Genomic DNA, 13,754 nt, shown 5'->3' with positions numbered 1-13,754 from the left:
GAGGAGGGAATAAGAAGAGGGCTCCCTATTTAGAAATTGCATTGAGATGGAAAGGCAATCTGACACATCGGCTCATGTCAAAGGAGCTCACTCTTCCCGCCTACAGCATTAACAATTTCGTACCAAGGTTCAATTTTTTAAAAAATCATTTGGTCTTAATTTATTTTATTTGTAGCATAACTCAAGAAGACATCGCCGCTCAGAGCGAGGTGGGTACCTGCCAAGGGCAGAGACTTGGGGGTTGGGCAGAGATGAGCACTTTGGATATTTGTGGCGAAATGGGCGCGGGGGTGGGAGGCTTTTGATTTCTGCTTCAAACCTCCTCTGCCTCCCACCCAACCTCCAGGACCCCCACCTGCTTCAGAGCAGTCTGGCCTGAGGGCCTCAGACCAGAATGTTCCAGCTGTATCTGCATGAGATGAAAGCAATGGGGGAGGGGCAGCCAGAAGTGAGTTGCACATCTGTTAAAAAAAACACTTGCCTTAGAGCGCCTTCCTGAAAGGAGCCTCAGAGCTCCTGATCCAGCTTCGGCTAAGGACAGTTGCTGTGGCCACAGCTGGTTTGGCTTACCTGTCCTGGAACCCGAGCCTCTTGGTTTCTATCTAATGCCCTTGTTTGCCACTATGCCATACTGTTTCTGCTCTTCTTTCTCTCCCCATCCCCATCCCAAACCCAAACCCTAAATGGCCTTTCTCTAGAGACAAAGTCAAGGGGCAAGGATTCCACTTTTTTATGCCCTTTTCCCTCTCTGTGTTTGGGTGGGACCCTGGGAGTCTGAATTTTGTCTCTTCATATGAGAAGAAACATGATGTGTTTTCGACTTGGGCTTATGGGAAAAGGGGTTTTGGAGAGGAAAAGTTCCCATCTTTACCCGAGAATTTTCTTCTTCTTTGTAACTGGTTATGTGACCACAATGGTATCAGAGGCAAAAAGAACAACGAGGGTGAGGCTTCTTCTTACATTAAGAAAAAATATTTTCATATCTCTTTCTGAATGTGTTCATGTATACATCTGTCTCCAGCTCTCTGTTCTCTGTATCTTTTACTAATCTCTCTCTTTGTATCTCCGTCTCATTTTCTGCCTCTCTGTCTCTTTCTCTTATCTCTGTCTTATCTCTGTCTCTCTGTTTCTTTCTCTCTGCTGCGCTCACACACCCTAACTCCTGCACTCCAAATTCAATAGGAGCCCATGGGCTCCGGCCCCTTCCCGTATCCCTGTCAGAGCAGAGCCTCCTTTGCTCTCTTAGGCTGAGAAATGCCAGGTCCGGAGCTGCTGCAGGGAGCGATGCTGCAGAACCCCCCCGCCCGCCGAGTGTGTGGAGGCTGAATCCGGGAACAATGAGAAATTATCTGTTAATTCTCTGCTCTTGCCACCTGCTCTGCTCCGAACAGGCTCCTTTGCCTTCAGTTTAGATGCAAATTCCCCCACTCGATGTAAGCAAAATATTGATTTCCCTGCATCACAGGCTTGGGCCCTTGGAACAGTCCTATGTTTTTTCATTCTCTGCAAAGGCAAAACAAGGCGCTTTGTTCTGTGAATTTCCCCAGGAACTCGAGAGGGGGAGGGAGAAATTGCCGCGGAGTGACAGAGTTGCCATAAACACGGGCAGAGAGCAGTTCATCTCCATTTGTGTTTTACATAAACACAAACCCACCGCTTCAGAAACTGCTAATGAGTGTGGAGCCAGGGACCTCTGAGCTCCTGTCTCTTCTGGGTGCTGAGGTCTGCACTGTGTAGCGGAAAGAAAGGTGATGGGGCCTCTGGGCTCCTCAGGTGGGTTTTCAGAAGCACTACAAAGGTGAACAAACCTTACCTGTTTTTGGAACGGCAACCAGCACCACTCACGGGAAGATGACTCAGAGTCCAGAGTATCACCTGGATCATGCCTGCTTGGTCCGTCCACTAGAGTTTCTAAAGCTCTCAATGGGCAGGCACCAAGCGGCAGGGTGAGCTCCTCCTCCAGGTAACCATCCTGTGGCCATCCTTGCACCACCGACCCTTGCTGGTCTTTCAGTACCATGGACAGCGACAGACACCAGTCCTAGGCGGCAGAATTGCAAGACAAGGCAAGTGTTCTCTCAGGCCTCTGCCTGGCCCTGGGTACCCGGACAGTAGCCGCCCCGGGCTTAAAAGTACAAGGCCGGCTGTCGCAGATGGTGCATGGTAGAGACCGCCAGGAGCTGGGGCTCCTAATCTTCTCCCTCCGGAACGTGAGTCACTGCAGAGCCACTTCCAATTAGCGTGCTAATTAGGAGGAAAGACCCTCCTCCCCCACCACCCACCAGAGCACAGCAGCACAGGCGCTTTTCAAAGGCTTGGGCTAAAGTTTCTGTCTCAGTTCCGGGAAGGCAAAGGGAAGTCTAGAGTCTCACATGGGAAGGGGCACCATCACTAAAGGAGAAGACAGGAGACTCCAGAATAGGGCTAGGGCCCTGCAGGGCTCTAATCCTCTGGCTACTGGAAATGGCTCATAGATTTCTAGGGCTGAGTGAGACATCTGGAAGCCCTCAACTGACCCACTTCTGGGCCTCACTCTGTAGTTCCGGGGATGGGGGGGATATGCTTTATAAGTCTAGCCCCAGTCCTGCCGTTGAGTTTTCGTTCTTTCTGGTCCTTTTATGCTTAGTTGGAAAAAGGGTACATTATTTCTGATGAGATTGCACTGATGTAGGGAGGTGAGTCTGGCGGTAACAGAGTACCCTCTTGAAATGCCCCCCCCCATTCCTATTGCCAGAAACTTTCCCCTCCCGTTGCCATGGAGAGAGACAGCCGCTGCCTCCCGTCGCCATAGCAACGCGCGGGTACCGTGGACCGCAGGATTGCGGGGCTCAGAAAGTCTTCTTTACAGTTTGCATCCCTCCGCGTGCTTGGGGTCTTCTACCTCCGACGCTGCGCGGTGGAGCAAGTCTGACTAACTTCTGCTGTCAAGAGCCGCGGGCAAAGGCTCGCTCACTGCCAGGTCATCGGCTATGGGGTCATCTACTTAGCTGCCACTGGCGTGGTGTGTGGCAATTTACCCAATATGTTCACAAGCACTATCCTGCTATCCCGAGGGAGCCCGCGAAGCGCTCATAATCATGATACCTTTTTATGAAAAGAAAAATTGAGGTTCAGAGAGAACCCAGGTCACACCGTGGCAGAAACGCAGAGTCGGACCCCGGCTCTTTCTCCAGCCTCGCACCCCCTTCAAGGTGCGTGATACGGGGCTGGAACCCGCCCGGACTCAGGCCAGCCCCAGAGTGTAGAGGGGGCGGCCTTGAGGCGCCAGACTTGCCAGCTGCCGCGGGATGCCACGTGAGGGGCGGGGACCCTGCGGGGAAGCGATTAAAAGCAGAACGAAGCCGCAGGGGGCCGCTGCGGGGAGGGTCTCCTTGGGGTTGCCTTGCCCCGCCCCAGCCCCGCGGCGGCCGGTTCGAGGCGCTGCACCCAGGCCTGGGCGTCCCGGGCATGAGCGGGGCGTGGGGAGCCGGAGGGCCCCGGTGCCAGGCGGCGCTCGCGGTCCTGGCCTCACTGTGCCGGGCCCGGCCGCCCCCCCTCGGGCTGGACGTGGAGACTTGTCGGAGCTTCGAACTGCAGCCCCCGGAGCGGAGTCCCAGCGCGGCCGACGCAGGTAACGGAGACCCAGGGCCCCCAACCTTCCTGGACCCTCACCCTGGCCGGGCCCCCCGCCCCCCAAAGCAGCGGGTCCGGCGCCCGGAGGCTGCGGCGAGAACTCGGGATTCCGGATTCGCCACCAGCCCCAGCCAGCCCCCGGCCCATCGCCCGCCGAGCCAGGAGAGGTCCGGGCGGGCCCCGGGACACCGCCTCTCCGCCCCTGCGGGGTGACTACTGGGGGCTCCGGATGCGGCACCCTCGGGGCCTCAGTTTCCCCCGCGTTTCTCCAGGGCAGGGGGCGGTGGATCCGGCAGGAGACCAGGGCGTCTGGCTGCGAAAGGGCGCTGGTGCCGCCGGGCTGTCCGGCTCTGGGGACAGCAGTCGGTCGGCCAGTCCGTCTGTCCGTCCGTTCCCTCGCGGGCGCCGGCCGAGCCCCGGGGTCTGGGAGAAACTTGTGCGCGCGGCGGCCCGAGTCTTTGTGTCCGGCGCGGCCGCGTGGCCCCGGCGGGGGCGGGGCGGGGGTGCGCCGTCCTCCCAGCCCCCGCGCCCTATAACTCGCTGCCTCGGTGTCTCTGACTCACTCGGACTCCGGCGGGTGCGCGGGAGCCGGCGCCTCCTGCAGACTTTGCCCGGAGCCCGGCCGCCCGGTGCAGGCGGCGCCCGGAGCCAGCCGGTGAGTGTCCAGCCCGAGCCCGGCCGCCGGCGTCTCCCGCAGGTCGCGAAAGCGGGGACGGGGTGTCGCGCCCTGGCGGCGGGAGCTGCGGGAGGGTCAGCGGCGGCGGCCGGCGGGTGTTTACCTGCTGCACCCCAGCCTGCGGCCGCGCTGCCCGCCGCGGGCCGGCTCCTTTGTCCAGACGTTTGGGGAGCCCCGGTGGGGGGGCGCCCGGGTCGCGGCCCCGGCGCGGGAAGGGCTGGGGCCGTACGAGGCCGGGAGTTGCGGAGTGGGGGCGGGGAGGTCCCGCAGGGACCGAGGCGCCGGGCTCCTTGGGCCCCGCAGACTCCACTCCGCGTGGTCTCTCGACCCCGACCCCAGTGCCTCGGGGCCTAGGGGTTTGCGGGACTCGCTGGGCGGCTCCGCACCGCTGGCCGGGAAAAGGGAGGAGGGGGCCGCCAGAGGTGATGGATCCAGCCCCACTGGCTTCTCCAGGGGCCAGGGGCCAGGGGCCAGGACAGCAGTCTGACCGCAGGTACAGGTGGGGTAAGGTCCAGAGCCTGTTTTCGTTTGAGGTTAAGCGTGGAGATAAAGGTAGATTCCTGGTTAGGAATGGAGGGGTTGAGAGGGCTGGAGAACCCATGCAGGCTGGCGTGCGAAGGGACTGCACCCAGGCTTGGGGTGAATGGAGCCCCCCTCAGCGTGGTGGGGGCAGCTGCTTACTCCCTCTGACCCTGGCAGTATTTAATCGGTGATTACTGCAGCAGAAGGATGGAGATTCGACATGAAGAAGTTTTAGGAGGTAGTACAAGGATGAAGACTGGGAAGGCTGCTTCTCCTTCGTGGAGAGTCTCTAAACAGATTAGGCCCAGCAAGTATTAGAGTCTGGTTCTCTGGGCCATCCCCTTCCACACTACCCAGCTCCCCATACCCTCCAGACGGGAATTTCCTTCAAGTCTGGGAGTCATTTTCTGTCTCCCCCTATTCTTCATCTCCCTTCCATCTTTTCCTCTAAAGATCCATCTCCAGTGGGGCATTAATGCTGTTCATGTCCCCTCAGAGCCTAGAAGGCAAGAACACACCTGTCGAATTTCACCTGGGATGTGTCTTCTATCTGTCCAGGGCAGAAATGCTGGGAGTCTTGTGGGTAGTTGGAGTGTACAAGTGTAACACATCCTCATGGGGGGGGGGGGGATAGGCACTGGTGTTCTGACTGCAGAGAGATGCCTTTAGTCAGGAATGACGGGTGCCTAGATAGCCAGGTTTGGAGTAGGAGAAGCCTGGGGGTCCAGATGATTCAGTATGCCCTCCCTGCGGGCTGATTCGGAAGGAGAGTTTGAGTTGTCAGCCCAGGGGAACTTGAACTTTGTCTGCTGAGTCACAAGCCCCAGAAAACCCAGGGGCCAAACTGGGAGGCTGAAAGGAGTGGGGGAGTCAGAAGGAGACCCTGGATCCTAGCAAAAGAGAGAAAGTGGTGGAGACTGCTCTAATACCTACCTGAACCTGGGGTCTGGGGAGAAGCTGTGGAGTGCAGGACAGGACCCCAGGTATCCTGCCTCCCACCCCAGCCTCTGCAGCCCAGAGCCACTGCTCATGTCCAGATTCTTCAGCCAGAGAAATGCTGGATCTTTTCATCTGCAGTTTTATGAAAAATGCAAGTGGGTAGAGCATGCCCTTTACCACTTAACGTTTCCCCCTGCCTTCCTCCTGCTCTGAGTCTCTAGCTCATGGGATTTCCAGTAACATCCTAAGATTCAGACTCTACTATCACGTACCGTGACCCTCCTATATGCCATCGTCTATGCCAGGAATTGTATCAGAAATCTCAGCTAATCAGACACTGACTTGGAAAAACCCATACTCAAATTGTCCTAACTAAAAGCAAATTCCCATTTCCTTTAAAAATGTCCAAAGAAAAAGGGTCTGCTTTTCTCCTTAATATTTCCCTCCCCCAGTAGACACTGACAGTCAGTTCTCCACTTTTCTTGTATCGTGTGTCTTGTGAAGGGGAATGAACTCTTTTCATAGGTCGTTGCAAAAGGTTAGGTGTGGGTAGCATGAGTCTGGGGCTTTAGGTAGTAAGCAGAGATTCAGAACATGCAGAAACCTGACCCAAGACCCAAGCTGCCCCACTCTTCCTCCCAGGCTGGCAGCCAAAGCTGGTTATTCCCAGCTTACCTGTGGCCATGAGATGGATGTGATGTTTGTTCACTTTGCTAATGACTCTGGAGCTGTTCTGCGATTCAGCCACCTGGCTTTGAAGTTGGCCTTTTGCAACACAGGGAATGTGTTTCCTGTGTGTGATGGCAAATTAAATGTACAACATTTCATTAAAACAGAGTCCTGTTTCTACAATGAAATAATCAGCTGCTCCTTCACTCATTGCTGAAAGGAAGGAATCCTGCAGACTTTGCCTCCTTTAAGAAAATGCACAATACACAGTCCTGAAGACCCCATGGGGTGATCGTCTGACTTGTGCACGTTGAGCTTTCTCACTCTTCTCTCCCTCCTCCCCAGTACTGAGGAACGAACCCAGGAGCATTCTACCTCTGGGTTATACCTCAGCCCTTTTTAATAATTTTTTATTTTTGAAACGCAGAGTCTCTCTGAGTTGCTGAGGCTGCCCTTGAGCCTATAATTCCCCTGCCTCTGCCTTCCGAGTCCTGGGATTTCAGGTGTGCATTGCTGTGCCTGGTGAACTTTCATATTCTGAAGCAAGGTTCAGTATCTAGAAGTTATAGAGCTGTTCGGTTTATAGTTGCAGATACAGTTCTCTCCTCCCTCTGACTGTAGCCACTTCAAATGGGAACTGTAGTTCCTGTGCACTTCACCCCCTTAAGCTCTGTACAAAAGCTGAGGTCTCTTCTGATTATTCCAGCTTTACTTTGTCATCTCTGTCCACAGAGCCAGAAGGGAAATGTGTGGCTGCAAACAATTAGGACTGGCACCGAGGCGTTGGGTCAGGCCAGGTTTCTTCAGGACTGGTGTAGGGTTGTGTGGGTGGGGGGAGCCTGGCAATAGGAAGTCCTGGCTGAGTTTGATGGCACCTCCGCCAGTCCTCCTGAGAAAAAGGCCCTGTAAGGACTGAGATGCTCTTGGGAGTGGCACTGAGAGGGCTGTGTGGCCGCAGAAGTGTGCAGGGCATCCACATCTGGATGCTAGAGATACATTGACACCTTATCCCTCTCTTCTTTCTTTTAGGGATGCTGAGCTCTTTTTCTTGTTCCCCAAGGATCCGCACAGATCTTCCCTCTCACTAGCTGCAGGTATAAGCAGAGACAGGAGCACAGAGGGGGAAAATGTATCTGTCTTTCTGTCTTTCTTTCTGCCTCTGCGCTCCATCACGCTAGTCTTAATCCCCCATTCAGAGAGCCACGTGTTCTCCACCAACTGGTCAGGCAGAAAGGTACAGTTACCATCTGCCAAAATACTAATACTAATAATGGCTAAATTAGTGTCAATGCTCTGTTAGCTATAACATTCCACATTAGTCTCCGATTTATCTCTGAATCCCCTAATGATGGTGGAAATGGGCGCCCAGTCAGAAAGCTTGGTGCGGCCGTAATTAGCTCGGCATTGTCTCTCCTCATCATAGCTTTTTCAGGAGCATTAATTCCTTCTCTGTTTGGACTCTGCTAATTATTCCCACCGGTAGCCCGCCCTGGATCTCTGAAGAAGGAAAGGAAGCAATGGCCCTTTGCTCCCTCTCCCCCAACCCTGAATTTTAATTATGCCCAGTTCTCCTAATGAATTTACAAGCCACGGCAGAGCTCATTATTAATGGACCATGTCTATGAATTTGCATAGAATAGCACCTCTCCTCCCCCCCCCCCCGACACACACACATGTGTATTCCCCAGGCACATCTCTGGATAGGACTTTTGAGGGACTGATGATTTGCCTGGTGGCTGGTGGGTCTCCTGCAGGATGCCTACTTAGGTGGGAAGAAGAAACGGGGGTGGGAGACCAGTAATAACTCAAGTCTACCGGACTCTGCCCAGGTTCAAGAATCAGGCCAAAAAGTAGGAGATGCCCCCCTTTCCCTGGTTACAACTAAGAAATGTCTCCCCTTCCTAGTTTCTCTGTCCAGCCTCTGACTCTACAGTTCTTCAGCTCCACCTGCAGTCCCCTGAGACGCCTATTTCAACAGCCTGGACTTTGGCATCAGAGTCCTAGATTTAAATATAGGACTTAACGCCCTGTACCTTCAAACAAGTTACTTGATCAACATCTCTACACTTAGTTTATTTATCTCTGACAGGTGAATACCACTTGCTTTGGGATACTGTAAAGATTAAGTGAGATAATGTGAAGGGTGCGGTGCCCATAGTATAGAAATAACTAGCAAATGGTATTATTAGTATTAATGGTTCTGGCCAGAGTCTCTTTCCTTTCCAGACTAAATGTTGTTCCTGCCAGGCTCTTGGGCATCACTTCTGTCTGATTCCTGGGCTGTTCTTTGTCCACATCTCCATCCATCTCTAAGGGGGCCAGGCTGAGGCAGCTTCTGCTTTGCACAGCCTGGGCACTTTTGAAGATCCACCAGCAGCCCCCTGGACCCGTGGCCAGGCTTCTCCACTTGGGGGTGAGCAGGGGAAATGGTCCTTTCTTCTCCATTCCTCCTCCCAGTTTATCTCTTCAATTACAATCACAAAAACGCCTGTTACTACTACAAAAAGGATTTTTCTGACATGGGAGCCCATTAGAGAAATGGGAACAACAGCAAGCGATAAGAACCCAGATGAATCTGAACTCGAGGGTGGAGAGAAGGGGAGGGGGTGCTGGGGCCCTGTCTTTGAACAAAGAACTGTCACAGGGGGAGATAAGGAAGCCCTGGGTTGCTAATTAATAACCTAGCACTTTCTGGAAGAGGAGAGAGGCCTTGAGCCATCACCCCATCTGAATCTCTCATTTACGGTGATGGGCAGGTCCTACCCTGATGGCCTTTGGGGGCGATGGGTGGGGGGTGTCTGAACTTCCAGGAGGGAAGAGGTGCCCGAGGTCCCTCAGATGCTTCTTTCTCTGATTCAGAGTCTCCCTTCTCTGCCTCAGGGGCCCAGTTTGGGGTCTGTTCTGTACATAATAAACTGTTACTCTTCACCAAAAAGAAAAACAAATCATGAAGAATAATAGCGGCTTGCATTTGGGGGATTCACCATGTACCAGCCACTGTGCTCAAAGTCTTAGCTTATCTGATACTCAGATAATTCCTAACTGTCTTGTGAGGTAGGGATAATTTGGATCCTCATTAAATAAAAGAGGAAACTGAGGTTCGAAGGAGTTTAATAACTTGCTCAGGGCCACCCCATTAGTAAGCAGTGTGGATAGAACGTGCTTTGTGGTCTGGTGCTAGGGCTCACCTGAGATGCCTGCCCTGTTTCTGGGCACCGTGGGAAGTCTATGTCCCCAGCCCAGGTTCAAAGCCATGTGCTCTCGTACGATGGCACAACACTGGTTCTGTAGCTCTTTTGTCTCCCAGAGGCTGCCAACTTCTCAAACTGGTGTTCATGGCCCCTGGATCTCTTCTGTTACCTGAATGAAAATATTTCACAACTGATACTGAGTAATGCGCTTATTTTCCTCGGTCTCCAAGAAACTTTGCAAGAGCATAGGATGTTCTCAGTTGTACCTTTTCCTTCCATGATCTTCTTACTTTTTTAGAACTCACTCCTGTTCACCAGCTGGCTAATGATGGTAACAATACACAGGGGAAAGTGGCAAGCGAATGAATATTATCAGAAAAACCTGGAGACGTGTGATCTTTAATATAGTATGTATTATGTCTCAAGATACAGAGAGACCTGGCTATGTATGGAATAATCTGTTATTTCTGCCAGGGAGATTGTTCTCAGTTTGTAATAAGGTTAAAGCTATCTCTGTTGGTGTCTATGGTTTGCAGGTATTGTGCCAACCCCAAATTTAAAAACTAAGGAATGTTTAAAAGTAGAATGGAAGCTGGATTGGGTAGTACATGCCTATAATACCAGTACTTAGAAGGCTGAGACAGGAGGTTGGCAGGTTCAAGGCCAGTCTCAGCAACTTAGTGAGACCCACAGCAACTTTCCTAGACCCCATTCCAAAACTTTAAAAATAAAAAGAAGCCAGGCGTGGTGGCGCACGCTTGTAATCCCCGCGCTTGGGAGGCTGAGACAGGAGGATCACACAGGTTCGAAGCCAGCCTCAGCTACTTAGTGAAGCTCTCAGCAACTTAGTGAGACACTGTTTCCAAATGAAATATAAAATAGGTCTGAGAGTATAGCCTGGAGGTAGAAAGCCCCTGGGTTTCACCCTCAGTACCACCAAAAATAAATAAATAAATAAATAAATAAAATATAAAAAATAAAAATAAAAAGAAGCTGAGTGTGGTGGCACATGCTTGTAATCTCAGTTTTTGGGAGACTGGGATAGAAGGATTGCAGGTTTGCAGCCAGCCTCACCAATTTAGTAATGCCCTCTGTAACTTAATAAGACCCGATTTCAAATAAAATAGGGCTGGGGGTGAAGCTCAGAAATAGAATGCCCCTGGATTCAATCCCTAATACCACAAAAATTAAAAAAAAAAAGGGCTGAGAGTGTAACTCAGAGGTAGAATGTTAATGGGTTCAATCCAAAGTACCAAAAAAAAAGCAAGCAAATAAGCAAACAAAACCTAAGCTGGGTGGCCAGGAGTGATGGTGCACGCTTGTAATCCCAGTACTTGGGAGGCTGAGACAGGAGGATCCTGGTTTGTGGCCAGCCTCAGCTACTTAATAAGGCCCTCCGGGCAACTTAGTGAGATACTGTTTCAAAATAAAGAATAAAAAATTGGGCTGGGGGTGTATCTCAGAGGTAGAATGCCCCTGGGCTCAATCCCCAGCACACACACACACACACACACACACACACACACACACCAAAAAACCTAAGCTGGGCATTGGCAATTCTAATAAAAACAGCTAATATGTACTATATTTTGTACTGCCTTCTCCTAGTATGCGATTTTACCTTTTAGGTAGTGTTCTTAGCACTTTTGGTATACGTTTGATGTCATTTAAGTTTCACAAAGATCCTATGAAATAAATAATTTTACCAGTCCCAGTTTATGGATGAAAAAAATTGAGGCTACATACATAAGTTGCCAGAGTCACACAGTTTAAAATCAATGGAGGAGCCGGTGTGGTGTTGCACGCCTGTAATCCCCGTACTTGGGAAGCTGAGATAGAAAAATCCCAGATTTGAGATGAGCCTTGACAACTTAGCTAAACCCTGTTTCAAAATAAAAATAAAATTGGGCGGGGGGTGGTCTAACTCAGAAGTAGTACACTCCTGGGTTCTACCTCTAGTACCACAAAAAACAAGCAAACAAAAAAGCCAAAAATCAGAAACCTCCAAAACCAATGAACAAAGAAACAAAAGCAATGGAGGCCAAGGGTGCAGCAGTGGCAGAGCTGCTTGTCCAGCATGCACGAGGCCCTGAGTCCAGCCCCTGGTGCCACAAAATAAATAAATAAATAAATAAAATAAAACAGGGGGGATGGGCACTGAACGACTAGTTTTCCTCCAAAGCATGGCCTCTTTCTCTCTAGGCTGAGGGGACTAAGGAAGGTGAGTCAGAGGAAGAGAACAAATGCTCTGGTAGCACTTCTCTCTCCAGTGCTGTGCTGAGTACTCTCCCCAAAGCTGGCAGCTTGTCTTTCTTGTCCTGAGGGAGTCCCTGGGGCACACAGAAGGAACACAGGGTCAGGACTCAGAAAGGAGACAGAGTTGCCCATCTGAGCTCCATCTGCCCCACAGGGTCAAGTGGAAAGAAGGGTTCGCAGGCTGACACATGCCTCTTGATCTCAGGGGGGGGAGGGGGCAACATGTCCTGCTGGCTGGCTCCCGAAAGCGCAAGGTGGGAAGCCATGCATACTGGGTCATCTGGGTCTGTGCACCACCCTTAGGCTGTGGCAGGAGCTCACATCCCCTCCCAGCCTCAGGGCACCTGAGTCGGGACAGATTTTGGGCCCCCAAAGCCCCATGTGTTGCAAGCTTGCTTCTCAGCACAGTGCTATTGGAAGGTGGAGGAAGCCGTGTGTAAGAGGTGAGGCCCCTGCGAGGTCTGCAGGTCTCTGGGGGCTGAAGGGGACAGTCGGACCTCAGCACCTTCCTCTTCCTTTCTCTCTTTCATTTTCTGGCCTAGAAAAAAGCAGTTTTGTTCTGTCGCTTGCTCCTGCCATTCTGTGACACCACAGACTTAAGACCACAGGGCCAACTGGTCACGTGCTGAAACCTCCAAAACTGTCTACAGATCTTTTGTCTTTATAAGTTGATTTTCTCAGGTGTTGTTACAGTGACAGAGAGTTGACTGGTACAGCAGGTGATAAAGGTAGGATGGGTTCAAGGCTACATATCACGATTTTAAAGGGCCAAATCCTCCAGTCACCTCTTCGCCCTGGCCTGCTCCTATCTCGGACACCACCTGGCATGCCGTAGATGCACGGGCCCTCCCAGTGTTCTGAACCTCATGTCTCTGCATTCCCTGCCTTCGAGAGATCAAAAGCCCAGGCTCTCCTCATCCTGGAAGGAGATTCTCCAGGCATAGGATGGGCCTCCTGGCGTTATATAACCAGCATTGAGTGCTGGGTGCTGATACCCAGTAATCCATACCCTCTGCCATCCCTAATCACAGCCCAAGAGAATAACAGCTGAGGGTCACACGCAGAAGCAGTTGAAATAGAAAAATCTGATTCCCCTGGCCTCCCCTCCCCCACCTCTCTTTTCATGTATGAATTCAGTTTTTTTGTCAGCCTGAACATTTAAATGCTCTCTATGCTCTCTGGATTCCCCCTCACTTCCCCCACCCCTTCTCATTAAAATTCTAATTATTACCAGAGCAAGCAAGATGTATGATCAAAGGCAAGCAAGGCCCTGGAAATACCTTTTGTTTTAAGGTGACTCACACTGCAGAGAATGCAGCCAGGACAGCTGTAACAGAATAGATGTGAAGGGTCTTGGATGAGGATGCATAGATCCCTATTAACTTCCCTTTCTGAGCCTGGGAGGAGAAGGGCTTGGAGAAGTAGTCTTCAAGCCATTTACACCATGAATGCATAAGAAAAAGAAAAAAGAAAAGAAACAAATTGAGTTAGTGTTTCTAATATATGGATCTTTTTTGTCCTCAAATGATATATGTGCTTTACAAAGGTGATATTGCAGAACCAGACTGGCCAGGTTATAGTCTGGTTCTGTCCTTTACAAGCTATGTAACTTGAACAATCTACTTAACCCTCTGTGTCTGTTTCTACATCTTCAAAACGAGGATAATAATTGAACCTATTTCATTGCAGAGGACTAGATGAGCAAATATATAAAAAACCACTTTGAAACTTGAACATAGCAATGCCGAATAATAAGATGCTATCATTGCTATCAATTTGTATATTAAAATTTTCTTACACAAGATAATAAGTAAATATTAAAATGATCTTTCTTTCTTGTCCTCCCAAGATACATTAGAGAATTTTAGTCTAGAAGTTAACTTATCCCG

General features: G+C 51.2%; 1 protein-coding gene across 2 annotated transcripts in view; it reads left to right on the top strand.

Moving 5' to 3' along the window:
* Window positions 1–3,447: 3,447 nt before the first annotated feature.
* The window catches only part of SYT6 (synaptotagmin 6), a gene marked incomplete at both ends in the record, with an annotated part of 67,010 nt that continues 56,703 nt past the window's right edge, over window positions 3,448–13,754 (top strand). For both annotated transcript variants that reach the window (XM_080690790.1, XM_080690791.1), the window contains one exon: window positions 3,448–3,610. In XM_080690790.1, coding sequence (XP_080546916.1) covers window positions 3,448–3,610 — 163 coding nt within the window. The remainder of the gene's footprint in view (window positions 3,611–13,754) is intronic.

The sequence above is a fragment of the Muscardinus avellanarius genome (genome assembly GCF_963383645.1).
Source record: "Muscardinus avellanarius genome assembly, chromosome: 3".
Classification (NCBI taxonomy): Eukaryota; Metazoa; Chordata; class Mammalia; order Rodentia; family Gliridae; genus Muscardinus; species Muscardinus avellanarius.
This window is presented reverse-complemented; position numbering and strand designations above follow the sequence as displayed.